The 27187-nt window shown below is 37.0% G+C and overlaps 1 protein-coding gene across 3 annotated transcripts in view; it reads right to left on the reverse strand.

The window, feature by feature from the left end:
- Positions 1 to 24044, reverse strand: part of LOC121330169 (regulator of microtubule dynamics protein 3-like) — a 63325-nt gene extending 39281 nt beyond the window's left edge. The window contains exons 1-4 of one of the 3 annotated variants that reach the window (XM_041276487.1): positions 23451 to 24044; positions 17208 to 17510; positions 15679 to 15781; positions 3225 to 3285 (exon numbers count right to left, since the gene is read on the reverse strand). In XM_041276487.1, coding sequence (XP_041132421.1) covers positions 3225 to 3285; positions 15679 to 15781; positions 17208 to 17470 — 427 coding nt within the window. In that variant the 5' untranslated portion in view covers positions 17471 to 17510; positions 23451 to 24044. The other 2 variants (XM_041276486.1, XM_041276485.1) reach the window with 2 other exon arrangements.
- Positions 24045 to 27187: the final 3143 nt, after the last annotated feature.

A 27187-nucleotide genomic window follows, 5' to 3' on the forward strand; every position in this document is an offset into this window, starting at 1 on the left:
TGTGTGGTTTATTATAAATAAAAGGTTTAAATAAACAAAACATTTCAAAACAAAAGAAAACAGCACAATGGCCAATACAGATAGACAAACAGACAGACGCACCAGCATGGGTAGCAATCGTTTTTAGATTGGCCAAAGCTGTGGGTTTATATACATGTGACCGTCTCTAAATTAGTAATAAATCAATCTTAAGACGGTCACATTCTGCACGGGTAATAAATCAATCTTAAGACAGTCAACTCCATCCATGCTGCAAAACAATGAACCAAATAACACGTTTTTACACATTATAAATATTAATACAACAAATCATATATAATGCACATGGGCTGGGTGTACCCCGTCACATACTAGAACAACGTGGATACAATTTCTAATATGAAGTTCATTTTATAGACCAAAAGTAAAATTAAATAACTTAAAAACATTACGATTTTATAAGATAACAGCCAATGAATGACCTAATAATACGTTTAATCAGTGTCTTTAAAATGTTAATTTAATCTGTCATGGAGAAACTCATGTTTTGTTATAATGTTAACCCTGGTTTCACCCACGCTAAAAATGAGCACATTCTAGGTAGACTATTATTTTATCAAAATTCTGACTATGAAAAAAAGCAACAGGAGCAAATAGCTAGCTATAACTTTACCATGATCCAAGTAACGGCTTCCTTGTTTTATCAGTATGAATAACAGATTAAATAATCTTGAGGTGCATTAATTTATCTATTTTTTTTTTAATTTATTGATTATCACTACCTTGCGTACTTTTATTTAACTACGTATGCTTTAACCAAAAATGTATATACTGTGTGTGTGTGCGTGTATATATATATATATATATATATATATACATACACACACACACACACACACCAGTCAAAAGTTTTAGAACACCTCAATTTTTCCAGTTTTTATTGATATTTACGCAGTTTAATGTCTCAATGTACTCTGAAATTAAAGCACAGAACAAATAAACACACGGAGATAAAAAAAGAAATCATGGAATCGTTTTGTTTAACAAAATTTAATCTAAATTTTTGACTCAAAGTAGTCACCTTTTGCAGATATAACAGCCGAACACACTCGTGGCATTCTTTCTACAATGGAAAGTAAATATTGTTCCCACAGAAGTTCCCACAAATGTGTTGCACTTATAGGTTGCTTTGCTTTCACCCTTCTGTCCAGTTCATCCCAAACCAGCTTGACGGGGTTTAAGTCTGGAGACTGTGCTGGCCATTCCATGATTTGAAGCCTACCGTCTTGTTCTTTTATTCTAAGGTAGTTCTGACATAGCCTGGAGGTATGTTTTGGGTCATTATCTTGCTGTAGGATGAACCCCTGACCAACTAGGCGTATACCAGAGGGTATTGCATGGCGCTACAAAATGCTGTGGTAGCTGTTTTGGTTCAGGGTGCCACTCACTCTGTGCAAGTCGCCGACTCTGGATCCAGCAAAAGAGCCCCAGACCACCACGCTTCCTCCTCCATGTTTGACAGTTGGTGTCACACACCAAGGAACCATCCTTTCGCCTACTCGTTGGCATACAAAAACCCTGCGTGATGAACCGAAGATTTCAAATTTTGATTCATCGGTCCATAAGACCTTCTTCCAGTCTTCAGTAGTCCACTGGCGGTGCTTCATGGCCCAGGCAAGCCTCTTTCTCTTATTTTGCCATCTTAGCAATGGCTTTCTTACTGCCACTCGACCTGTCAAACCTGCAGCTCGAAGTCTTCTCTTCACAGTTGAAACTGAGACTTGCTTACTTCGACCAGTGTTAAGCTGTGCTTGAAGCTGTTGTCCTGTGAGCTGCCTATCACACAAGCTGTTGACTCTCAGAAACTTTCTCGCCATTATGATAGCAATACACTACTTCCTGCAGTACAATACTGTCCAAATAAAGCTTAAGAGGGTGTAGTAACACAGTCTGTTCCAACACTGCTTTTATACAGACAGAGGGTTTGTAAGTAATCAACAAAAGTTGGGACACCTGTAGGAATTGTTAGCATCAACTTTCAAGGCTTAATTTACTTCCATTGCTGCAGAACAGCTGTAACCCATTACGTACCGAGCACTTTTTGTGTTGAGACTTTAAATACATTATTTTTCAAAAACCCATTGGTACCTAAACTTTTTTTTTTTTATTACCCCGTCTGGCAGTTGTACCGCTTACCTTTGTACCATTTCAGGTAATTCAATGGACATGAAACACCCCCACTGCTAAATTTAACAATAAAAAACTGGAAAAATGGGGGTGTTTCCCTGTTGGTTCCAACCAACTTTTGACCGGTAGTGTGTGTGTGTGTGTATGTATGTATATATATATATATATGTGTGTGTGTGTGTGTGTGTGTGCATATATTTCACCGTCAAACTCTTTGAGCTTTTATATATATATATATATATGGTTGTTATCCCTTATTCTGTTATTATTTCTTAGTTAATTTCTTCTCAGGGGCGAGCATGCACATTTATGAACAAACCAATTAGCAGAACAAGTTGCATGAATCTTTTAAATGTAGTGCTACCATGCTGGAATTAGCTTTTATTTTCACAAGAGCTTGGTTGTGGTTGTAACTTATAATTTATACAATGCAGGATTCAATGATAATGTGGCACACAACTTTTTTTTTGTATCACTTTTTTTTTCTTAAAACAGCTGAAGACAGATAAGAGGATAATTTCGTACCATTTAATTTGAACTGATGAAACATAACCTGGTTAACCGTACTGATCAAATGCTTAGATGGCAGATGTGGTTGCGTTCTTGTAGAACTTAAGCATAAAACACAATACATTTTGACAAGAATTACATTAGTTCCATTACTTAGTTGAACACAAGGTGGTTTCAATAAATACTTTGATTTAAATATAGGCCTACTACATGATAGTTTAATATATTCAGTCTATTTAAAATAGTAGGTAGGTGTATTTTTTTTAATTGTTTTTATATAATAAGACCATTTTGCTACCTACTTTCCAGGCAAGTAACAAATCCTCACTACTTACTTCCTTAAAAAGTTAACTTCTAGTCCTGCACATTTTTTTATATAATTAGCATCTACTCAATATTTAGAAGTATATCAAAGATTTGCAGGCCGTTAATTATTTATTATGTATACTGTAAATCTGTTTACCCTCACCACTAGCCAAAAGGATGGAGATTAAATTGAATTCTACAACGCTAAACTGAAAAAAACAGCATGAAAAAGGACTATGTACCACTTGTGGCACTCGGCACACTGGTCATCTCTCTGGAGAGCTGCTTCTGCCTCTTTTCTCCCTGCAGAAACAAGACACAAGAATCAGAGACATGACACATTGTTTAGTGGAGCCACTGCATTGTGGGCTGGATCAATCCACTATCAGGCCCCTTTGTGAAGTCAGATATATTTCTGCTTTCCCACATTGTTGCCGAATAGCTGCGCACAACTCTTTTTATTTCAAGTTTATTTCAGTCTAATGGATTATAACACATTTTTTATTTTTACTTCCGTTCTCCAGACACTTGGTATATGCTCAGAAGCAATCAAACTTAAGCACAGAATGTTTTTTTTTTTTTTTTTTTTTTTTTTTTTATAAACAATGAAAGTTGACGACTATGGCGGTTAGCTCACAGCTTTAAAAAGTTAATGACTTACACTTTTTTTCATTTGTGAGACAGCTAACCTAGAAATCATGACAGGAAAGGTGCATGTTAATGTAAAAATACAAATTTCATACAAAACAGAATGAATGAGGCCTCTTTACTGCTCAAATGTAAGTGAACCAATTGTTAAGTTAGGTCAGCCCTTATTAAATGAACCACCATGGCTCTTGCATACACAACAAAAGTAAACAGAATATAAGCAAAACATTAAATTGTATCCTAAAACAAACCTGAAGTCAATGTAAAGAAATCAGTGTAATATGTTCATAGATTATGGTTATGGTCAGGATTTTGGCTGCATCATTTTAACTTAATTGTAATCCTAAAGTAAAGTAAGTAGATTAATTAAGCATGGGGAGTCCCACTGCACCTGAATACCAGCAAATGGAATGCATCAAACACAATCCCAGCGATCAGTAACAAACACTGTAACACTGGCAACCCATGGCAGATGCTTCACACAAACATACATACAGGTTCACTGTTTTAAAATAACTGTAATCTAACCGTACCCCTTTAAGGATCGGTGATAAATATATGCTACAAACCTTGAATTTTGTTAGCTGTAGGCTGCTATAAAACTTACTAAAGTAAACTGATACGTGCACAATATCAATATACAATGTTCATATTATTGCCCACCTCATATTATATATGACACATATATACACAAACACACACACACACACACACACACAGTACCAGTCAAAAGTTTGAGTACACATGCTTGAAACCAGGTCTTTCATGATGATCTATGCTTTCAATTTCAATGAAATGGTCACCCAAAGCAAGGGGATTTTAGTCTGAAGCCCAACTCAGTTAAAAGTCTGAAATGTGTATGACACTATGTTAGAACACTGGCCTAAACATAAAAGTGTCTTTGTTAGATGTTCTCTGAGTTAACTAGCATATTAACTAATTAACCTTTTGTCACCAATTATTGTTAACAACTGAGGGTCCATGATTACTATAAATATAGGTAGCATAGGCACAAGTTGGTCATTCCTGAATGTAAGGGAGCAGAAAATGGCAAAATATGCTCAGTTAAGCAAAGAAAAAAGACTGTAAATTACTTTAAGAAATGAAGGTCAATCTTTAAGACAAATCGCAAGAACTTTGCAAGTGTCTGTAACTGCTGTGGCCAAGACCATCAAACGATTTGAAGAAACTGGAACTCATGAGGACCAAACAAGGTTAAGCAGGCCAAGGGTGACCTCAGAATCAGAGAACAAGTTCATTCGAGTCACAAGTCTGCGAAACCAGCGATCAACTGCCCCTGAAGTACAAGCTCAGATAAATGCTACTAGAAGTACAAATGTTTCAACATCAACTGTTCAGAGGAGATTGCGTGAAGCTGGCCTACGAAGAATTGCTGCAAAGAAACCATTGTTAAGAGTGCAGAATAAGAGGGAGAGACTTGCCTGGGCCAAAAAACACAGAAACTGGACGTTTGAGGAGTGGAAGTCGGTCTTATGGACCGATAAATCAAACTTTTAAATATTTGGGTCCAAGCGCCAAGTATTTGCAAGATGCAGAGAGGTTGCGCGCATCAGTTCTGCAAGTGTGGTTCGTACTGTCAAGCATGGAGGAGTCATTGTCAAGGTCTGGGGTTGCTTTGCTGGTGACAGAGTTGGTGATCTTTACCAAGTCCATGGCAAGCTCAACCAGCCTGGCTATCATAGCATACTTCAGAGGCATGCCATTCCATCAGGATTACGGCTAGTTGGGCAGTCCTTCATTCTTCAGCAAGATAATGACCCGAAACACACCTCAAAGTTGTGCAAGAACTATCTGGCGAAGAAGGAAAGTGAAGTACAACTCAATCTAATGACCTGGCTTGACCAGTCTCCAGACCTCAATCCCATAGAACTTGTATGGGATGAACTGGACAGAAGTGTCAAAGCAAAGCTACCCATAAGTGCCCTACAACTCTGGGAATTACTGCAGAAGAGCTGGTGATTTCCTGCTGAAACTTGTTAACCGAATGTCTCATGTTTGTGAGGCTGTTATTAAGGCAAAGGGTGGCTATTTTGAGGAATCCAAGATTTAGAGACAATTTTCAATTTTCTTGATTTGCTTTGATTATCCTTATGTTTTATATATTGTAATATGTGTTTTCATTTTCAAGTATTTACAGTAAAACGTAAAACATTGTCAATTATGAAAAAACCTAGTTACCAGCAAGTGTACTCAAACTTTTGACTGGTACTGTATGTATGTATGTGTGTGTGTGTGTGTGTGTATATATATATATATATATATATATATATATATATATATATATATATATATATTATATATATATATATAAATATCCTAATATTTTAGCATTCTGTAAGAGTGTTTCAGTCCCAGTCATTTGTTGCAAGATCAGTCAGTTCATTTTGTCTAAAAATATGAAATTTAAAAAAACAACCCCCCCCAAAAAAAAACCACAATGAATTTATACAGTACTCAATTGGCATCTACTCAATATTTCAAAAACATAAGGTTTGCAGAGTAGGGAATTACTTATTTTGCATGCTGTGAGTCTGTTGTCATTACCACCAGCCAAAAGCATGGATAAGAAATTGAGTGTGGAATGCTAAACTGAAAAAAACAGTATGAAAAAAGACTGAATTAAATGTGGCCTTGCTACTTAACCTTCTGCTCAAATATAAGTGAACTAATTATTAATTAAGCTAGGTCAACCCCTACATTTTATTAATTACCATGGCTCTTGCATAGACTCCAAAAATAAACAATTTTTTTGTTTAGCAGCAACAAGGCACAAAGTACTTATGGTCAGAAACAAGATATGTGGACCTTTTCAAACAGAATGAGGCAGGCGGGTGTAAGGGCGAAAAGGGTAAAGTTATGCTATGTAAAAACACACACACACACACACACACACACACACACACACAGTAGCTTATACAAATAATCCAAATGGTGCGTGACATAGCACTGAAACAAAGGACAGACTGTAATGAAAGGAGTTGCAAACTTATAGAGGAGTTAATAAGGAGCAGCTGGACCAGGCGGCAGTCTGAAATTAATAACACAACGATAAAAGGGGGCAAACTCACCAGCAGATTTAACCATTTAAATCCCAAAAGCTGTATACACAAAGACCATAATATTGGAGTACAAACCCACTTAACCTATGCTGCACAACACAGCACAATGCATTATCTTATTTGGCTCCTGGGTGGGAAATGCAGGCCAAGTTTAGTCATTACGGTTAAATTGCCAACAATGAAAACACTGAGTTTTAATTAAAAGAACACACCAGGATCTTAATGAGCAATGTTGTTTTGTTGTATTTTTCAACCATGATAACAGCACATGGTGCAAATATTTTGTAGGTAACTCAATTTTACTAGTTTCTAAAATTCCACAAGTCAACTTGCTATATTTCGCACCCCTTTAACAAGCAGCAAGAGAGAATTGTTTGTGTATTTTTACACGGGTCCTGAAAATGCAATCTGATTTTAGAACTAGGCTTGCTCCTTTGAAATGTTTATTGTCAACTTTTAGAGTAGATACTTGACTGGGATTCTTCACTGGAACACCGTAAAACCTGTTAATTACAACAGGTTTCGACACTTTCACTTTGAGTTGTTTCTGAGCTGGAAACACGCTGTGATTGAGTGGGACGGAGAGACTGCTATCCAAAGTCATCAATAGGAAAGCATCACATATGATTGACACCTGTTTCATTTGCCGCAATTTCCTTAGCTTGGCTATCTCCACAACAGCTACTGGTCAGATGCAAAGAATACATTGAAAATTAAGTAGCCACTGCAATCAGCATTTCAATAAAGAACCAAAATGAAATGCTTTGTTCTAAAAGGTAACTGATGTAAGACGGTATTTTGTGAGCCTCTGAAAAAATGATCAAAAAAGGAACAAGCCTTTTGTTAGTAATAGCTTGGTATAACTAGTTTTACTGAAAGATCCAGGGTTAAGTGGCGATTACAGTAAAAACCAAAAAAAAAATACTGGCTGAAACATCCGTCTGCTTCATTTTCAGTGTTACGAGTGTGTCAGGTTACGGATGAACCACCTAGAACTTCATTTGTTTAGCACAAAGTGAGGGATGAAGACGACACATTAGTGGTGCCATTGCCACGCATTCCAGCTGAAGCAAAGGATCTGCTGGGGCCTGTTATCAAGCGGCTTGTGTTCAGGAACAGCAGTTTTAAAAAGGAAATGAAAAGGGTTATCAAGCACTTTTGCTGTTGCTGAATCTGTGGGATCAATCTGCTACCAGAAGTGCCCTGATAGGCCAAAAGGCCTCTTCTCATTCATAAAAATGTTTGAATTAATGTTAATGACATTTTAGAAAAGTGTTCACAGATGTTGCAGAACCCCCTGCAGTGTTTACAAAAAACACATTACTTTACCTGTGCTGTACTCTGTGTACTTATTTTTTTACATATTCCCCAATAGTTTTTATATATTTACTCACCGATAATAAACATGGGAAATATTTCTTACAAACAACGCAGTCTACCCATTTCATGCTCCCTCCTGCAACAATACCGTTCCTCTGTCTGAAATGAGTGGAACAAAACCTGCGTTGTTGCAGACGGAAGCGTGATCAGACACCTTGCGATCCTTGAACAGATTTTTTTTTTTTTTTTTTTTTTCTCCTGGAGAACATTCGAGTAAATGTTGAGAAATGTGTTACCCGGTTGATTTATAATGTGATTAATAATAGCACTGCAGTATAGACAACACAGGACACAGCAAGGTAACATAATACATTTCTTGCAAACACTGCAGGGTGTTCTTTTACACTTTAATTGATCTATTAAATGCCATGATAAAACTTATCAATGATTGCTGGACAGCTGAAAGCTGATTGTGTAAAAGAGAATTGTGTGACACATTAAAAAAATAAAAATACTACTAAAAACATGCCGTAAAATTTGTTATTTCCTCAATAAATGTTTTGATACCAATCTTAGTTTGTTATAGATTGGTCATCAATCATACCAACTAGCCAAATTTACTTCAATACTGCCACTGCTTTGCTTGTCCGTGCGTATTTGAAAGTATCTGTACTGTCAATGGGATGACATCAATTGGTGCCAACATATTCCCAATAAAAAGAAGTAAATACATTTACAAAAACACTTTCAGAAGTTACTTTATTTCAAGGTACCAAATTCAATGTAATTTATAATCATCAAGCCTACAAATTAAAAAAAAGGAAATATTTCTCAGAGCTGACCTATAGGGTAACATCCCATTTCTCTTGAGGGAAATAAAAAATAATTAATTGTTGGTGTGGAGGAAGAGGCCTGCAGACTCAGGATCACATCATAGGCTCTTCAGGGTCAAAAAGCTCCATTCTGGTCTCCACAGCAATCACAAACCCCAGCAATGTCAAGTCTTGAAATGCTTATTAGTGAAGAAAGTTCCCTTTCTTACCCAATGAGAGCATTTCTTGGTTTCACAAAAAAAAAACAAAAAAAAAACAACCATGGTCAAATGTATTAAATTGTTACAGAACGTCCTGCAGAATTTACAATTTGCTGTGCCCCATGTTGTCCATAATGAGGAATTATATTACAGCATATTGCCGATTTATTAATTTTTTTATCACACATCACGGTGAATACATGTCTCAACAGTTACTCTGGAGTGTTCACCAGGAGGCAGAGAATATATCATGCAAGCATCTTGGTGTATCCAAATCACACTCCCTCCTGCAACAATTCTGTTCTCACAATATGCCTCTTATTTCAACCACACTACCAGCATTGTTGCAGAAGGAGCATGATCTGGATACAAGGCAATGTAGAAAGATTATTGTTCTCCTGGCAAACATTCCAGAGTAAAAATAAAAAAAATAAAAAAGTAATACCCTACAGGGGTGTGCAATTTCTATCGCCCAACGCCCGGGACAACAACATTTGTGTTTTGTCGTTATACTTTGCCCGTTGGACAAATAGTTTTTATTTATTTATTTTTCCTATGTTCGTTCTGTTGCTAGAAAAAAACACTCCTGGTAAAACACTTTACATATGATACGGGAAGAAAAATATCACACCAATCGAAATAATGTTGAAAAATATAACCTACCATACAGACAACACAAGATACAGCAAATATGAAGTAATGTATTTCTTGCGCAGGCAGTTATTTCTCCTGTGCACACGTGTCACATGTTTCCCTTTAACTAGTGAGCGAGGTTCATGCCTTTGGTAATGGCTAAATAAGTTAAAGAAGAAATATACTGCCTCATAACTGTCAGTTTCACGCTCACCTGCAAATCATTATTCTTCATCTGCTTGTTAGCATTCAGGAAGAGACCTGATCAATTGCATAAACCTTTGAATTCAGTTTCATATAAACTACAGAAACTAGGCCAGTCAACAAACCACAAATTGCTGTCAACTAAAGTGTGGCTTTATCGCTTTCAATTAACCCGTTTTTAGGCATGTCTTAAAAACTATTTTAGTAGTGATTTAATGGAATGTCCAAAAACAAGGCACAGGAAAGGGCTGTGACTGATTTTCTACAGCAGTTTCAAAAGATGGTGGAGGTTAGGGATAAAGAGAAAACAACCCCTTAACCCATTAAGTGCCATTTGAGGACAGGCTACTTTTTAGAGCACTTTTAACTGGCCCTTTGGTTAAAGACTAAACTAAATGGAAGGGAGAGTAGCTCTGTATGCATACCAACTATAAAATACACTTCATTCAAGAACTATTAGGTGAACTATGAGCTATATTGCGCTTTTGGTATTGCATCATGATATTAGCCATACTTAATTCCATTACAATATGATACATATCATGTAAATAAAGTATCATGACGCATTTATACACAATGAATCACCATACCCCTAACTAAAAAGTGAGACATGTGGAGGTATGTATTTTCATAGATGAATTTGATGAGTGGTTCTCTAGATACATGTAAAAATGCTCTGTGTTTGTGTAACATACAGACAGATCCTGTTGGGGTCATTATTAAATGATGCCATCCAAAAAATGGCACAATTGTAGTGCCAATGACCAATATGAGAGTGTTAACAGTTAACTTGCAGAATGCTGTTAATGACTGTTCACCAGCCATTACAGCATTAGGACCACTAAGAGGCCAATCAAATCAGAGTTTCCGGCACCATTTTTACAACTAAGGTTTGCAGGTCTGATATTAATAAAACAAAAAAATCTGGTACAACACAGCACAGGATGATTGCAACCTACAACAACGGGCATGCAATGGCTTCCAAATGTTATCTACAACAAAATGCATTTAATTCAGTAAAAAATGAAGGGATCCACATGATATTTCAGAATTATAATTTATGTTTGTTTATGTGCAGGTTTTGGCTTGAAGACAATCTCTGTTTGATCGCAGCTATGAAGACGGATGATGATTTGTATTGTGCTGTATTTAATGTCAGGCAAGCTGTTTCTGCTCAAAGCAGCATTTCTCATTTCCACTTCCTAAGTTATTGCCAAGAGAATACTGATCAGATTGTATTCCTAAACTAGGTTAAAAGTGTCTTTCTTGTAGTGCTTTGAACTTGAAAATCCAGTAGTCCACAACCCTAACCATTTTTATGTTCACATTTTTAACCTTGAAATAAAAGTTATTTTCAGACTCCGATTGGCTGGGAAGCGTTCATTAACTGCCAGAACTGGACCGATTTACAGCTCTATGCTATAATCGTAAACATACTTGTAGTTTATTTTGTCTGCAGTTAAAGCCACTCAACTTTGTCTTCTAGTGTTAATCACATTTAATTAAAGTAATGATTACTGATTCAGATTGCATTTTTATTTTTAATACACATTTAAAAGTTCCTAATTTATCCTAGGCAAAATGGTACTCCTTTTCATAAATCTATGGCCGCACAAAACTAGCCAATCAAGCCAAGTTAATTTTGTTTCAATAAACAAATGCAATCAAAACTATGTATAAATGCTACAGTTTAACCAAAAACAAAATTTGTGTTGGATAAACTGAAACCATAGTTCTGCAAGCACTCGCCTTCATGTACTTAACAAAACCACACAAGCTAAAACATTCTATGCCGATGTCTGGAGTTTCTTTGGGTGCTTGTGCAATTACGTCTTCTTATAGTTGACCAAGTGTTGGTCAAAACTAATCTGTTCTGTCTTTCTTTTATCACAGTGCAAATGAATAAACAGAAATATAAAACTACTGTCAAAATGTTAAATCACATTCCACTTTAAATGCAAATCCTGACTCACTGCTCTTACCCCCTTCATGATTTGTATTGTTTTATTTAATGTCAGGCAAGCTGTTTCTGCCCAAGGCAGCATTTCTCATTTCCACTTCCTACACTACCCACCGGTATACTGTAAATTAAAATAAATCATTTATTTAAAGCCTTTGCATTGGCCGAGAGTGTATTCATTTCTTATGAAAAAAAACTAGGCAAGTTTGCAGAATACCATAGTGAGGAAAAATGAAAATGCTCCCCTAAATCTATTAGAGATGACTACAGCTCTTGGAAGAGTGCAGGAATTTTAATGAATACAATTTCCTTTATTTTAATCATTAACTGAAAAATAAATTACAAATAAAAATAAACACAAAAAAGTTTGTTTAGTTATTTACTGTAAGAAATCTAGACGATGTAGACCCAATCTAGGAAGCAATAGCAGTTCTTCAAACATAGAGAAGACTCTGTTGGCCAGTTTATTCCAGCCTGAAGTGACTCCATCATGAGCTGGGGCTCTTCACAGTTAAACCAGTTTTTGCTTTGGTTCGAGTCTTTTATACTCTCTTCTGCAAAATATTCTCTACTGACTTTTTGTCCACTACTTCCAGTATTCCATTTTATTCTTACACCTACTTTCAGGCATACTTCTCCCTATTTAACATGTATTTAAAAATCACATTTGTAGGATTGAGTATCTATATGTATCTCTGGAGTTCCTTACTTTCACTACACAACCAACCCAGGTTAGACACTAACTGCAGAACAGCCAATGCATAGGACAGCAGTTTGGTGATTTCCCAATTACATGCAAGAAAACCATCCTAAGCTCCATTAACAGTATGCAGTCCGCAGCTCCCAATGTTTAACAATGCTGTATAGGAGTCTGTTTTAATTGATTTTGAAGTAAATAAAAAAATACCTAGTTTATATTTGGACCATCTATGGACAGCTGAAGAAGGTTGCATAGATTGATTTTTTCAACACAAGTACAGTAATCCATTACGTATCTGCCCTAAACTTTTATCCAGCATGATCAAACTCTTCAGAAATGTTAGTTTATTATTGAACAGAGATTAGTTCATATATTGTAGATCCTACCAAAGTTTTCGTACACTGTGTCACGTGAGCTGTTCAGTGTGTTGATATGTAAATAAATCCTGTTAGCCTGTGGGGCGTATCAGCTTCAACCTCCATCTCGATCTCCTGCCTGTCACTCAGCAGCGAATGCACGCACCCACGTGGCAGGTGGCTTTACTCTGTCACAAGCATTAATACCCTGTATCTTTCTAAACAAAGAATTTAGAAGAGCTCCCTAATAAAAGCTGATTCTCAAAACAATAATTGTGTGACTATAGTAATTGTTACAGCTGTTAATGGTATTTAAAATAGGATTTATTTATCTACTTTTTAGTTTGTTTTTTTTTTTATCGCCCATTTTGCTGATGTCGAAGCTTTTCATACAATACCGACACTGCGCTTCATACCGATCGCTTTGGTCTTCCTGCAGCCAGTCACTATGTCTTGTTTTCAAGCTATCCTTCATTGAAATGGCACTTGCCTGGCACTTCTGAGTGAATTTAAAGCGTTTTGATGACAGCACTCTAGAACTACAGTGGCTTGTGAAAGTATTGACCCCCCTTGGCATTTTTCCTATTTTGTTGCCTTACAACCTGGAATTAAAATTGATTTTTATTTGGATTTCATGTACTGGACATACACAAAATAGTCCAAATTGGTGAAGTGAAATGAAAAAAATAACTTGTTTAAAAAAATTCTGAAAAATAAATAACGGAAAAGTGGTGCGTGCATATGTATTCACCCTCTTTGCTATTAAGCCTCTAAAAAAAGATCTGGTGCAACCAATTACCTTCAGAAGTCACATAATTAGTTAAATAAAGTCCACCTGTGTGCAATCTAAGTGTCACATGATCTGTCACATGATCTCAGTATATATACACCTGTTCTGAAAGGCCCCAGAGTCTGCAACACCACTAAGCAAGGGGCACCACCAAGCAAGCGACACCATGAAGACCAAGGAGCTCTCCAAACAAGGCAGGGACAAAGTTGTGGAGAAGTACAGATCAGGGTTGGGTTATAAAAAAATATCCGAAACTTTGAACATCCCACAGAGCACCATTAAAGCCATTATTAAAAAATGGAAAGAATATGGCACCACAACAAACCTGGCAAGAGAGGGCTGTCCACCAAAACTCACGGACCAGGCAAGGAGGGCATTAATCAGAGAGGCAACAAGGAGACCAAAGATAACCCTGAAGGAGCTGCAAAGCTCCACAGCAGAGATTGGAGTATCTGTCCATAGGACCACTTTAAGCTGTACACTCCACAGAGCTGGGCTTTACAAAAGAGTTGCCAGAAAAAAGCCATTGCTTAAAGAAAAAAATAAGCAAACACGTTTGGTGTTCGCCAAAAGGCATGTGGAAGACTCCCCAAACATATGGAAGAAGGTACTCTGGTCAGATGAGACTAAAATTTAGCTTTTTGGCCATCAAGGAAAACGCTATGTCTGGCGCAAACCCAACACCTCTCATCACCCCGAGAACACCATCCCCACAGTGAAGCATGGTGGTGGCAGCATCATGCTGTGGGGATGTTTTTCATCGGCAGGGACTGGGAAACTGGTCAGAATTGAAGGAATGATGGATGGCGCTAAATACAGGGAAATTCTTGAGGGAAACCTGTTTCAGTCTTCCAGAGATTTGAGACTGGGACGGAGGTTCACCTTCCAGCAGGACAATGACCCTAAGCATACTGCTAAAGCAACACTCGAGTGGTTTAAGGGGAAACATTTAATTGTCTTGGAATGGCCTAGTCAAAGCCCAGACCTCAATCCAATTGAGAATCTGTGGTATGACTTAAAGATTGCTGTACACCAGCGGAACCCATCCAACCTGAAGGAGCTGGAGCAGTTTTGCCTTGAAGAATGGGCAAAAATCCCAGTGGCTAGATGTGCCAAGCTTATAGATACATACCCCAAGAGACTTGCAGCTGTAATTGCTGCAAAAGGTGGCTCTACATAGTATTGACTTTGGGGGGGGGTGAATACTTATGCACGCTCAAGTTTTCTGGTTTTTTGTCTTATTTCTTGTTTGTTTCACAATAAAAAAAATATTTTGCATCTTCAAAGTGGTAGGCACGTTGTGTAAATCAAATGATACAAACCCCCAAAAAAAATCCATTTTAATTCCAGGTTGTAAGGCAACAAAATAGGAAAAATGCCAAGGGGGGTGTCAATACTTTCGCAAGCCACTGTAAACACACAGCTAACTAAACAGTTAAGCAGCAACACAATCACTCCCAGCTCTGGCGAGCACAGAACTCACACGAGAACACACCTGGTGAGCCAATTAAAAAAACACACAACGGTGCACCAAACCAAGTTAGGGGATGTCCAAATAAAAAAAAAAAATCCATGACTTTTCCATGACCCTATAATAAAACACCAAATTTCCAGGATATTTTAGGACTGGATTTTGTTAAAGCAGTTTTCCAGGACTTTCCAGGTTTTCAATCACCGGTATGAACCGTGCCAGCACTGGAGGTACTGTATCCTCGTGAGCTTAATAGGGGCCAGACCAGTAGGTTCCGCTGTAACACAATCTGCAGTAACAGTTCCTGCCCATTTTGCCTCCCCAATGCACGGCAGCACCAGTAACAACACAACCTCCAACTTTGTACAGCCAGGACGCAAACCTGCATTTCCCTGACAGTATGACTCACTCTGAACACCATGCAGATGTGCCTTGACCAGTTGAGGCTGCTGGGGATCAAACTATGATTTGACTCTTAATATTCTGGAGCAGGCAAATCACCTTGTTCTGCGTAGGATTGCTTCTCGTCTTTGTCTTCAGTGATCTCATACATGTCTTTGTAGGAACGGGCCCCCCACCACAGAAATTCTTTCTTCTCTTTGTACTATTATTGAAAAACACAGAAAAATAACTGCATGAAACTATTGTATTTATTTAACCAGCTAGTAGCTAGTGAGGCATTCTGTGATTTTACATAGTGGTGTCAATGTACAATTTTTTGCTGACAAACTCCTCTTACATTATTTATAATCGTTTATTTGCAGGAGCCCCTTAAGGGAGATTTTAAACAGGCTTTTGTGTTAGCTAGAACATGGAATATCACAGGGCATGACTATAAAATGTAATCTGCTTTGATTTCTTGGCCTTCTGCTTTGCTTTTAAAAAGAACTCAATTTTATAACAGTAGAGTATTAAACTGATGGGGACATACAAATGTGATGCTTATTAGTAAAACTCAGTCTGATGACTGTCTGCCTGCCCCAGTGGTGCTTAAAAATACCACGCTTGTTCTATGGGTATTTCTTCCTGAAGTACTATATCTACTAGTGGCCAGTGTTGCAGGGGTCCAGGTCAATGGTTACACTGTGGTGTACAAGCTGTACTTGAGAGGAGGCAGGTTTGACAGCTCAGTTAGCCATGGGTTGATGACTGAAGTATAATATGATAAACAAAGGGAACTGAAACAAGAATACTTTAGTCAAGATAACTGATATTTCATAACCGTACCAAGTTATTATTTAAGGAGATTGAGGTCTACAGTTATTGGATGCATTAGATAAAACATTAAAGTCTAGTGACTTTAAAAATCTAAATAAAATTAGCCCCTTGCTAATGAGGCGACCGGCCAGGTCAAGTCCGCTTTACAGGATGCGGCCAGCTGATCGAATTACAGCAGCATGTCCTTTTTCAGCATCAATGTTCTGGCATTTCCTTCCTCTTGAAGTGTGGAATATTGTTTCCTTTAAAGCCTTGTAAACTGCTTAAAGTACTTGTTTTTAAAATGTTGAAGTTATTCAATGTTGTATGATTGTCCCGTTTTACTGTAACCTCGCTGTTGTAGCCAAACTGGCACCAATAAGAATGGAAAAAAAGATATTGAAAAAGCAGTTTAGCATTTTTAACTTTTTAAATTAATAGTTACCCTTGATCGTCATCTCAGTTTCTACCAGATTTCTCTTCCAAATGGTCACAGTGACCATGAACTAATTTGTTGTAGCATAAATAATTTCCCTTTAAACATTTAATTAATGTTTACTTGTAATGAGAATAAAATAAAATGGCAAATACTGTAATGTGCTTTCTTTTAATAGGATTTTCACTTACAATAAAGTGCCATCCGGGGGACAACTTCTGTAAGGCGCTCTGCATACAACTAGTGCACAGTATCCTTGACAAATGTTAAAACAATCTGGATTATGTTTAAATATACTGTATTTATCATCACTGTGATATGGACAACTCAGGATACAGGAAAGGTGAAGAACCACAATTCTGGAAAAAGCTGGTGGGTGTTCTTAAATATAACATACCCAAGAGTGCCATGGGCACACTGACCATGGGCTTGTTGCTTTGCAACAGCTGGAACCCCTCGGTGTGGTTCTGGTTGGTCCCCAAGTGGAGCCTGTCGCTTGTCTCCAGCAGGAGGAATGAACTCATCATCAGGCAGCTCCGTGGTCAGCTGGGCGATGGGGTCCTCATCATCCAGGCTGAGGGATTCCCACCCGACCGCCTTCACCGTGGCACAACTCTCGTCCTCATCATCCTCAGTATCCCTGTCAGTCTCTTTGTCCATCTCTCCATTGCAATCGGACTCTGCATTTGCAGTAGTGTGTCTGAAACACAGAGCGAGAAAGCAGACTGTGTTACTGACACACGCAGCTTTCCTCAAAATCAATTATTTAAAATAGGCCATTAGACAATAGGATGTCTTTATTTTCCACATGGAAGGGTGCAGCACAGGGGAATTTTGGAATGAACTGAACATACAAATGAGAATAATGCTCTATGCCTGGCAGTAATCAAAGCCAAGTACAAACCGAGATTCAGTGAAGCAATAAGTTTCCCTTACCTTCTGCCCAGACTATCTTTGATTTCCACATTTAAGAAAAGCATGTGATCTTTTAACATTGTTAGCTTCATCTGCTCAGGAGTAGGTCACCAAGCTTCTGTCTATACAAAGTTTCATTGCTGGATGAATAGTAGCTATGTACCGTGAACCAATTTAAGTGACATAGTGACAGAAAAGGTCTCTATATTATGTATATTACCAGTGATATGCATTCCTCGTTTCATGCTATTCACTGGAAATATTTGTGTTTTGCTTTTACTGCTGTTCCCTGTAATGCTGCCTGAAACAATTACCAATATTGTTTTATTTAGTTGTTGATCATTGCTTATTCAAATTATTCTGAAAACGAATAAATGCCAAGAGCACCCAATTATGTTCCCTCACCATGGCAACAACAGCTGGAGGACAAAGGCCAGCTTTGCAGGTACCCCCCTGAGCTCACCTGCTGTCTTGCCAGCAGGGTCCGGTGCAGCACGGAGAGTACAAAATGTCCCTGCAGGTTTTGCCTCACTAAACTGTGACAGCGCCAGAGCCAATGAGATACCCATGGAATCCTCAGAAGAACGGTGCTCCCATGACTGTGACTCACCCTGCATACCACAGGACCCACCCGGGGACCATTTGTACAGCTATGGATAGTTATTTACTCACTGCAGTATTCATAATTCTGGGTGTTTGAACCTGCCTTACAATTCCAGTACAACAACAAAAACAATTTCTTAAGTACATAATTAAATACAGTATTAACTAAAGTTGCAAATTCAGTGTGTGTTCAGTAACCATGTTAAAATTAATAAAATAAATAAAAAAAAAAAAAATCACTAAATAGTGCTGGGACAAACATGAAGATTCGAATATTTTTTTTTTTTTTTTACATGTATTCGAATACAAAAATCAGATGTTCGTATACACTAGAAATGACAAATACTTTGCACTTATTTACTACCACACCAGAAGCTGCGCGATTCAAACATGATATACTTTTCTACTTTAATGTGTTACATATTGTGACGTCTTGATGTAAAATAATGACACACACATGGGCCTTGCCCCCTGCCCCCGCTGCTATGCTGTCTCTGCCTGCATGCTGAGCAATATATGGCTTTTATTACTTTCTGAAAATGAACAAATATTTTAAATCATGAGCAAATATCCAAACATGAAAATCCCGCGTTCGTCCCAGCACTACTGAATAATGCATCAAGGAACCAAAAACATGCGTCAGGAGGGGAGAGTTTAGAAAAAGAACGCACTCGAAAGCAAGGGTACAAGGGAATACATGAAAAATACCAATTACAATACACAAAGCTAACACTACTGTTTAATGTCATGTGTTTTGCTCCTCAGTAAGACTCCTAGAGAGGTTTTTGGATGGAAAAACACACATGGACAATTTTGTTTTCTGGTCACGCTGCATTAAGAGGATCTGGAAAAACTATTTTTCAGAAGAACAAACAGCAAAAAAAATCAATTGTTTCCAGCTAATGATAAAAACCCGATGCACAGTGGAGATTGCCCATTTATCTGAGTGACCTGTTAAGAACACCACTGTCCACCCCGTCACTAGGCATTGACACAGCGCCTGGTTTAAACAGAGCCAACAACATGTCCAAACGAATTTGTGGTGATTTCACTCTACAGTACAATAAATCTGATACACGTTCTTATTTTACTGGACTCTTGGGAGGCAGGAGAGATTTGATTAAAACCAGGAAACAAAAAAAGGTTTATATTTGCCAGGCTGCTGAGACAATGGTTTGTTTCTATTTGGCTTCAACACAATCACAATCACAAGCCACACTCGCACGCCGCCAGCTATTCTCTCTGAACAAATGTCACCAATATAAAAAAGGTGCTATTTTTACCTGTTATATCGCCACCCCACCGTCCACCATCCGTCAACTTCCCAAACCAAGCAAACATAAACATAAGCATTGTAGTTTCCCTCGTTGTAGCGCCAGCGAAATAATCATAGTCAATTAAAAAAAACATTTATGCAGTTAACCTTTGACTCGCTTTCCTAATTCGTTATTAACTGAACATTCATACCAATGTCATCAGCACTCCCGCTCCCAAAGCAAAACAGAAAGTACAACATGGCGAGTCGACCCTACATTTAACACCAGAGCAAAAGAAAAAAATCTGCACGTAGGCATCTGAAAATAAGAAAGCAAGTCAGCAAGACATCGCAAATGTTTTCTCGCCTAAGTGAGGCATATGCTGTTAACTGAAGGACAACTGGAGACATTCTAATGGATAAAAACAAATGGCTTACCTTGATGGAACGGGTAGATTTGTTTAACCTGAAAAAAGTTTGGCACAACGTTTGAATTTACTGCACATAGGCTGTGTGCGTTTTGTTGTTTTTTCACTATAACGCCACCCTCGCTCATTGCCCATGGCCCTTAACTGGTGGTATAATGAGGGCTGACTAGTATAGGTGAATTTTTTTTTGTTTGGTTGGGTTTTTTTAGGGCAATTTATTTGAAGGAGTCAGTGAAACAATTCAATGCTCCTTGGAGATAATTCTATGCTACACTTCCGGTCAACTTCGTAAGACAGCATCAAGGAATTAAGCTGACTTTGAAAACATGTCGTTGTAGGAAAAGCAGTGATTGATACTCAAATATCTGGCTTCTGGGGAGTTTGAGTTCTTATAAAGAAAACAGCATTTTGGTTTGTTTTTAATTCTTGTGAGGGACATTTTATTTATGGTCATAAATGGACTTTAATAGCATACAGGCTAATATTTAGAAAATGCAACCTGGTTTAAAAGATTCACCCCAACGACTCTGTTGGGAATCAACTTTTTTCATGTACAGTTCTCAAAAGGGTTGGACAAAAAAAAAAAAAAAATAGGAATGCCAGCTGTAACATGGTCAATAGGGTGCACAGCCATGGACAACCAGGAAAGTACCAATTCGAAGCCAGGTCCAAGGTGTTTCAATTGTTTTTGAGGAATACCATTCCTCAACGATTTCCACCACCAATTCCTTAATGAAGAATTGGAATGGATAACTGCAGCAAGTTATTCAAAATTACCCTTAAAAGTTATCCTTGTAAACCATCATTTTTTTCATCATGGACACAGAAAAGTCTGACCGATCTGCAGTCTTGCTCATCATGAATGAAACTGGCTTGCAACAGGGAGATGCACCTTTATGGAAATTAAATGAATCAGTCACATGAGGGAAATGCAATTTACACAACTTGTTAATTGTGTGCAACATACCATATGTGTTTCCAATTTTATATCTAACCTCTTTAAAAACAGTATTCCAAATAAAAACGGAACAAGGTAAAGGAGGCTACAATGGCATACATTTATGGATGTAGATTTATCTTATGAAAGAAAAATGTCTAAACCAGGTTTCATCATATCTGGAATTCTAAAGATTGCCTTTATAAACCTATATCACCATGATCTAGATCTGACACCGTCATACAGCTTGTACTAAGGAATGCCAATACCAAGTTTCTTCACATCAGCAAGATTTAAAAATGTAAGTATGACAAACTTACACATGTACAATGGGGGTGGAACGACACAATAATGTCATGGTATAATACGTACTGCAATTTGTATCACAATACATTGGATGGTCTTGATGATGCATAAAACCATCAAATGTTCATTTAATGATGTACCATTTTGTCAAAAGAAATATTAAATGAGACAGCAATAGTATGCATTCATATCAACTATAAAATACACTTATTCTTCATTCAAGCACCATTTAAAGAACAATGAGCTTTTGGTCATGTTAAGAAACTATCACGATTCATTGATTCATGATGAACTGCTACACCTCAAAAGTACAAGCACTATTATTTAATAACCTCAGTTGAGATACATCCTCCATCAACCTTATTCTAAATATGTTCTTACTTGACTTCTTTTACTATCTGCACAACAATTCTCTCAAGACCCTTCCTCAGGTCAGCCACCTCGGTATTCAGCTCCGTCAAACACTCTAGCATTATGTACAGCTGGTTCCACAACTCCACCTGCTGCTCCGGCATCAAACTGCGGCCATCCGTCTCCCTCAGGACAGCACAGACTTGAGAAGCTGATCACAGGCACAAAAATGGAACTATCAATTACTTCTTGATTGCAATATAGTGACAAAATCAGACAGTTAGCTGATCACCACAGAAAAGCAAAGTATGATGCAAGTAAGATGTAATGTAAAGGTGGCTATGTTAACCATGACAACTGCTAAACCTTAGCTCCCACTTTTTCCATTCATGTTACTACTTTGTAGCTAGTTTGTATGGCAATAAAATGCTGGGCAAAGTTCGTCCATTTTGAGGATATGGTGGATCCTTTATGCTAACTTGGTCATTTGTGTAAATGTGAGACGTATTTAGACAGATACAACATACATCTGCAACAAACTGTAAATACAAATTTAGACCTATTAGTGTCATGATAAAGTAGACCACCATGTGATCTCCGAAAATGTAAGTGTCACTGCACGTATGGACCACAGGAAGTAATAATCTCTCCTCAATTAAAGTAAAAGAAAACCCCAAAAGTTTAGTTATTTATAAGCATTAGGCCTACCTAGAAACAGATTCATATATTTTACAATTTAATGTATTTATTTTGTAACATGAACATGTAAGGGGCTTAATGTACAGTATCACAGCCATACTGTATACCATACCATTCTTCCATGAGAATATGATATACATGTAGACACAACACCAATATAAAATTAAGACTGCATTGTTTCATTTGGAGCTAGGCAAGATAACAGTATACGTCTATATAGATGGGTGTATTTGTTTATTTTAGCTTGTGAACGGACTATGCTCGTTTGCAGCGTTTTTATAGGGTTCTATGTTGAGCTGCATATTATGTGATAAAGAGCCTTTATCCTCTGGGCACCTGTCAGCTGAAGTGTCACCCCCCCCAAGCTACTGAGGTACTATTGAGATGGGCACACCCTAAATCGAACTTAATTGAGAGAACCTTACAATTAAGTTGTAGCCAAAATCTCGATGTGCTTGTTCAATATTATATGGAAACCAAAAAAAAGGTGACATAAATTTAATATGGAAGTCATAAAACACAAGAGCTCAAAGAGAAGTTACCCCCACATTTACTGTCAGGAGTTTCCTTGCATGTATATCTGATTTGAAACTGCAGTGTCATCTTTACACAAACCGAAGCACCCCCTGAGAGTCACTGTTTTACTACAAATGTCCCTTCTGAGCTCCCAGTCTAAAACTGAACCTAAACATTAAGTCACCCTGCTATTTCTCAGCCATTGTTTTGCCCTGAAATATTCTGGTTGATAAACAAACAGTTGATGTACTCCATTAAGCTACTAGCAGCAGTCTTAGGGTTTCCCACAGACAGTAGAATGTGTATTTGTAATAAACCCCGAATTAAATTTTCTATTGGTCCTAATCACTTAAATAACACGTTTGCACCACAGTACATTCAAACTGCTAGCACATGTTGATAACAATGACCGTGCCAGAATGCTATATTATCCAAAAAGCCCAATATTATGCCAATTAACATACCTTTTTTTGTATGAACAGGAATCGTTATGGGAATATTTGATGTCAGGTCCAGTAACTTATTAATTGGAACAGGTAACAAGCCAAAACGTTTTAAAAAAATCGAAAGTCATACCACCCCCCGTAGCATGATGGACTTCACGTGTTTGAATATGAAAACAAAACGTACTTTGGCTCTCCAAATCTCTCGCACTGCTAGTGATGTTTCCACGTGGTCCAACAGTACAGTATAGCACAGGCGGGGAGCTGTTTCCATTCTCAAGTAGTCGGTCTTTTCATTTTTTTCTATCTTTGTAAACCAAATACATTACCCAACCAGCTGCTGCCGTGGCTCCTAAAGCGAGCCCCACCGCAGCGTTCGATCCCAGTTTAACCATGGGGTACCGTAGTTCGTAAATATGAATTCAGTGCCGATCCCTTTTCACAAACACCTTCATATTTATTAAAAAAAAAAAAAAAAAAAGACAGTAAACAAGCTGTAATCAAATATACACTTTTTAAAGTTATTGTTTCAGATAAATGTAGCCTACCTATCGTAAACCATTTTAAATACAATGTGAAAGTATTAACAAAGTTTTTATCACCGGCACACATCTTATTTCGTAGGTACCCAGTCAACACCGTGTCGCATTTGTTTGTCTAGTTTACCGGTTGTATGTTTTAATTCCTAATATTTAATGTGTTTTTTTTTTTTAATGAATTCTAATAGTATGCATAACTACAATTTCACTTTCCACATTGCAACGCGGAAATGTAAAAGCAGACGAACTCAACTTGTGCAACACAAAAAAAGGTTCGTCGGGAAACTGCCCTGCACTTTTGCTAGGTGGTTTTTAGTTAAAATGGTTATGTATGAAGAGATACGAGTATACTGGTGCCAACTCTTAATTAAATTACAGTAATAGTATATGTAATTACCGATATCTCTACATATATACTGCCGACTATTCAATTAATATTATTTTATGCATGATTGGACTGATTGCAGATGACTTCATTATTAACATTTTAATACGTTTACAACCAATTATGATCACATTACAAACATGACTACAAAAGATTTAGAAGTGAGTAGTTTTTCGAGAGTTACGATTATACCGTATTTACAGTATAATCGTAAATCTCGAAAAACTACTCACTTCTAAATCTTTTGTAGTCATGTTTGTATTACTTTTGTATAAATACATGTTAATTTGGATTCATATGTTGTTTTTTTCTGACTTTATGTGAACGAAAAGACACACATTTGCCCGTTTTCCCATTGGAAATAGTGATATTTTGAAATATCACTGTCCTGGTCACAAAAGCAAAGTTTGTAGGGAATAATAGCCATTTTCTATACTTTTGAGGCATAAGCAATTAGGAAATAACACTTACTACCCAGGAACAAAAATTGTGTTACATAGTATTATCAGTTTTACCAAAAACATAGGCCTATACAACATTACAAAAGTCCTCCCACTTATTGTCCAATTTACACTTTAAATTCAAAATGTCAATTTCCACAAATCAAAATGACTCTTACAATCTCAAGTGTTAATAAATAGTAAATACTCCAGTCAATCAACATTCAATATGCTTTTTAAAATACATTTTTCTCACCTTTTAGTACTTAACATGAACATTGCACTCTGTTATTGTGTTGAAGATCAGAAAAAGGTACCAGGATGCAGGATTTTATTTATATATATATATATATATATATATATATATATATATATATATATAGAGAGAGAGAGAGAGAGAGAGAGAGAGAGAGAGAGAGAGAGAGAGCGAGCATTATATTGATTTTTTGTAAAACAAGGACTGACGAAAACCTGGTCATTATTACAATTCGATGATTGCGATTATGTTTAAAAACAAGTTCGTAACCATTAATTAGTAACGTGTAACTAGAATTCAATGCATTATTCATTATTCAGAACGGCCTTTCCTGTCTGTACTTTCATTCACTATAGGTCCTACATGTGTTAACTGTCTTAGAACAACACGTGAGAGGTGCCACTATATCAAACAAGTATATTGGTGCCATTCTAAGCTAAAGGAAGTTTTATGTTTGCATGCCTTACGTTCTGGTAACCTGTTACAATTGCACTGCCTATCATTCACTTGAGCAGTGTTTTCCAGAGAAGGCATACCACTTGATACAAAGTGGGAAACAGCTGGTTGATTAATGGTAGGGGCAAACGGTGATGAAAGGGGTAATAAGAATTTACTGAACAAGTGAAATGCCCAAAAAAGAGAAAACACAGAAAACATATAAACATAAACTGTATAATATTAAAATGTTCAGGCCAGTGGCATCACAGCTGTGGTGAACCAATCTAGGAATTTCAAATCTACTAGTGCTGCCTAGAAGTCATCCAAATGTTGAACTTATTTTAGTATGGTACCAGATATTATTTAAATACATGTTTTCTATAACGTATGCCTCTTTAAAAACTTTACATGTGAGAATTATACCATTGAATCGCAATGCACACTACGTGAGATTTATGGAATTATTTAATTTATTTATAGTTTTTTGCGGTTTCATTAGAATAGGTTAACTTATTAAAAGCAGCTGTACAAAACTATTCTGTGTTCAATTTCCTACAGCGGTCATGATTAATGTAACACCATGCCCCAGTAATCCTTACCATATTTGTCTTTCCAAATAATTCCTGAATTGTCTGACCTACATGAGTCAACTGTTCCTTATCTGTTATACATTTTAATGCATCATACTGGCAATGCGTTTCATTGTGAAAAAAAAAAAAACCTCACTATTTATTTTTCAATATATGTTAGACAATAACATGTACTGTTGAAATAGTTTATTCCTAGTAAAATTAATTAAGAAAGGATTACATTTGTTGTTGTTGTTTTGTTTTTTTCTATCCAGCCTCCTAATGCAATAGGTTAATAATTAATAATTAATGACTTGTATACTGTTGCACCATAACCCCGCTGGTAAGCTCTCATGTGCATCATTTTTTAAATTAATCTTTCACTAAAATTAAATTAAAATGAAAGCTTTAAAATCCTTTAAACTACATTTCTAATTTTCTAACAAGATAATTCTGTAAACAGTTCACAGAAGTTAGGTACATGTGTTTGCAGACACAACCACCTCTTACAAATGGTTTTCATGTGAAGTGAAAAGCACCTTGTGCATATTAAATAAGTTATTTATCTCCCTGTGCTTGGAACGGATATGAAGATGATCTCTATCTGCAGGGTTCCATTTTCAGATGTTCCCCAGTGTATTGGATCTATTCAAGAGTCATTCACTTTCAGTGCCTATCTGCTGTACCATCGCCTGCTGTGTCTTCATTTCATTTGTGTTGTTACTTAAGGAAATTATATTTTTCTTTGTCTTCTCTGTGCTGTAGTTATACAATATCAGTGCATTTTATTCTTTTTGATGTCAGTGCTCCTGTTATACAAATGATCTTTTTTCAGTAGTCCCATATAAAAAGGTAAAATATATAAAAATTATACATTTCATTATCTTAACAACCACAGATGTGGTGTGGCACTTGAATGTAGTAGCAATAAAACAGAACATCTTACACCTTGATAAGATATATATTAAGAAGTATAATTTCAAATAGTAAATAATAAGCAGGCATGGCCTCAGATGAAGCAGCAATTCAGAAATCATACAGAATACACATACAGTAATATAAAAAATGTAGTTTGTACACTATCTGTTTAATTTAATACATTCCCATTATGACAAATGCTATGGTATGCTATAGTATTGCCAAATTACCAAATACAGCACTGCCGTGTGTGTAACTCGTATATTTCCCCTTTCATCACGCGGTCCTGGACGTTTGTCTTTTATTGTGAATGGGAGATGCCTGTTTTTAATTTGGGGCAATCCGATTGGCTATTCGGAGTGGGTGTTTCCGAAAGCCA

The sequence above is a fragment of the Polyodon spathula genome, chromosome 17 (genome assembly GCF_017654505.1).
Source record: "Polyodon spathula isolate WHYD16114869_AA chromosome 17, ASM1765450v1, whole genome shotgun sequence".
NCBI classification, from domain to species: Eukaryota; Metazoa; Chordata; class Actinopteri; order Acipenseriformes; family Polyodontidae; genus Polyodon; species Polyodon spathula.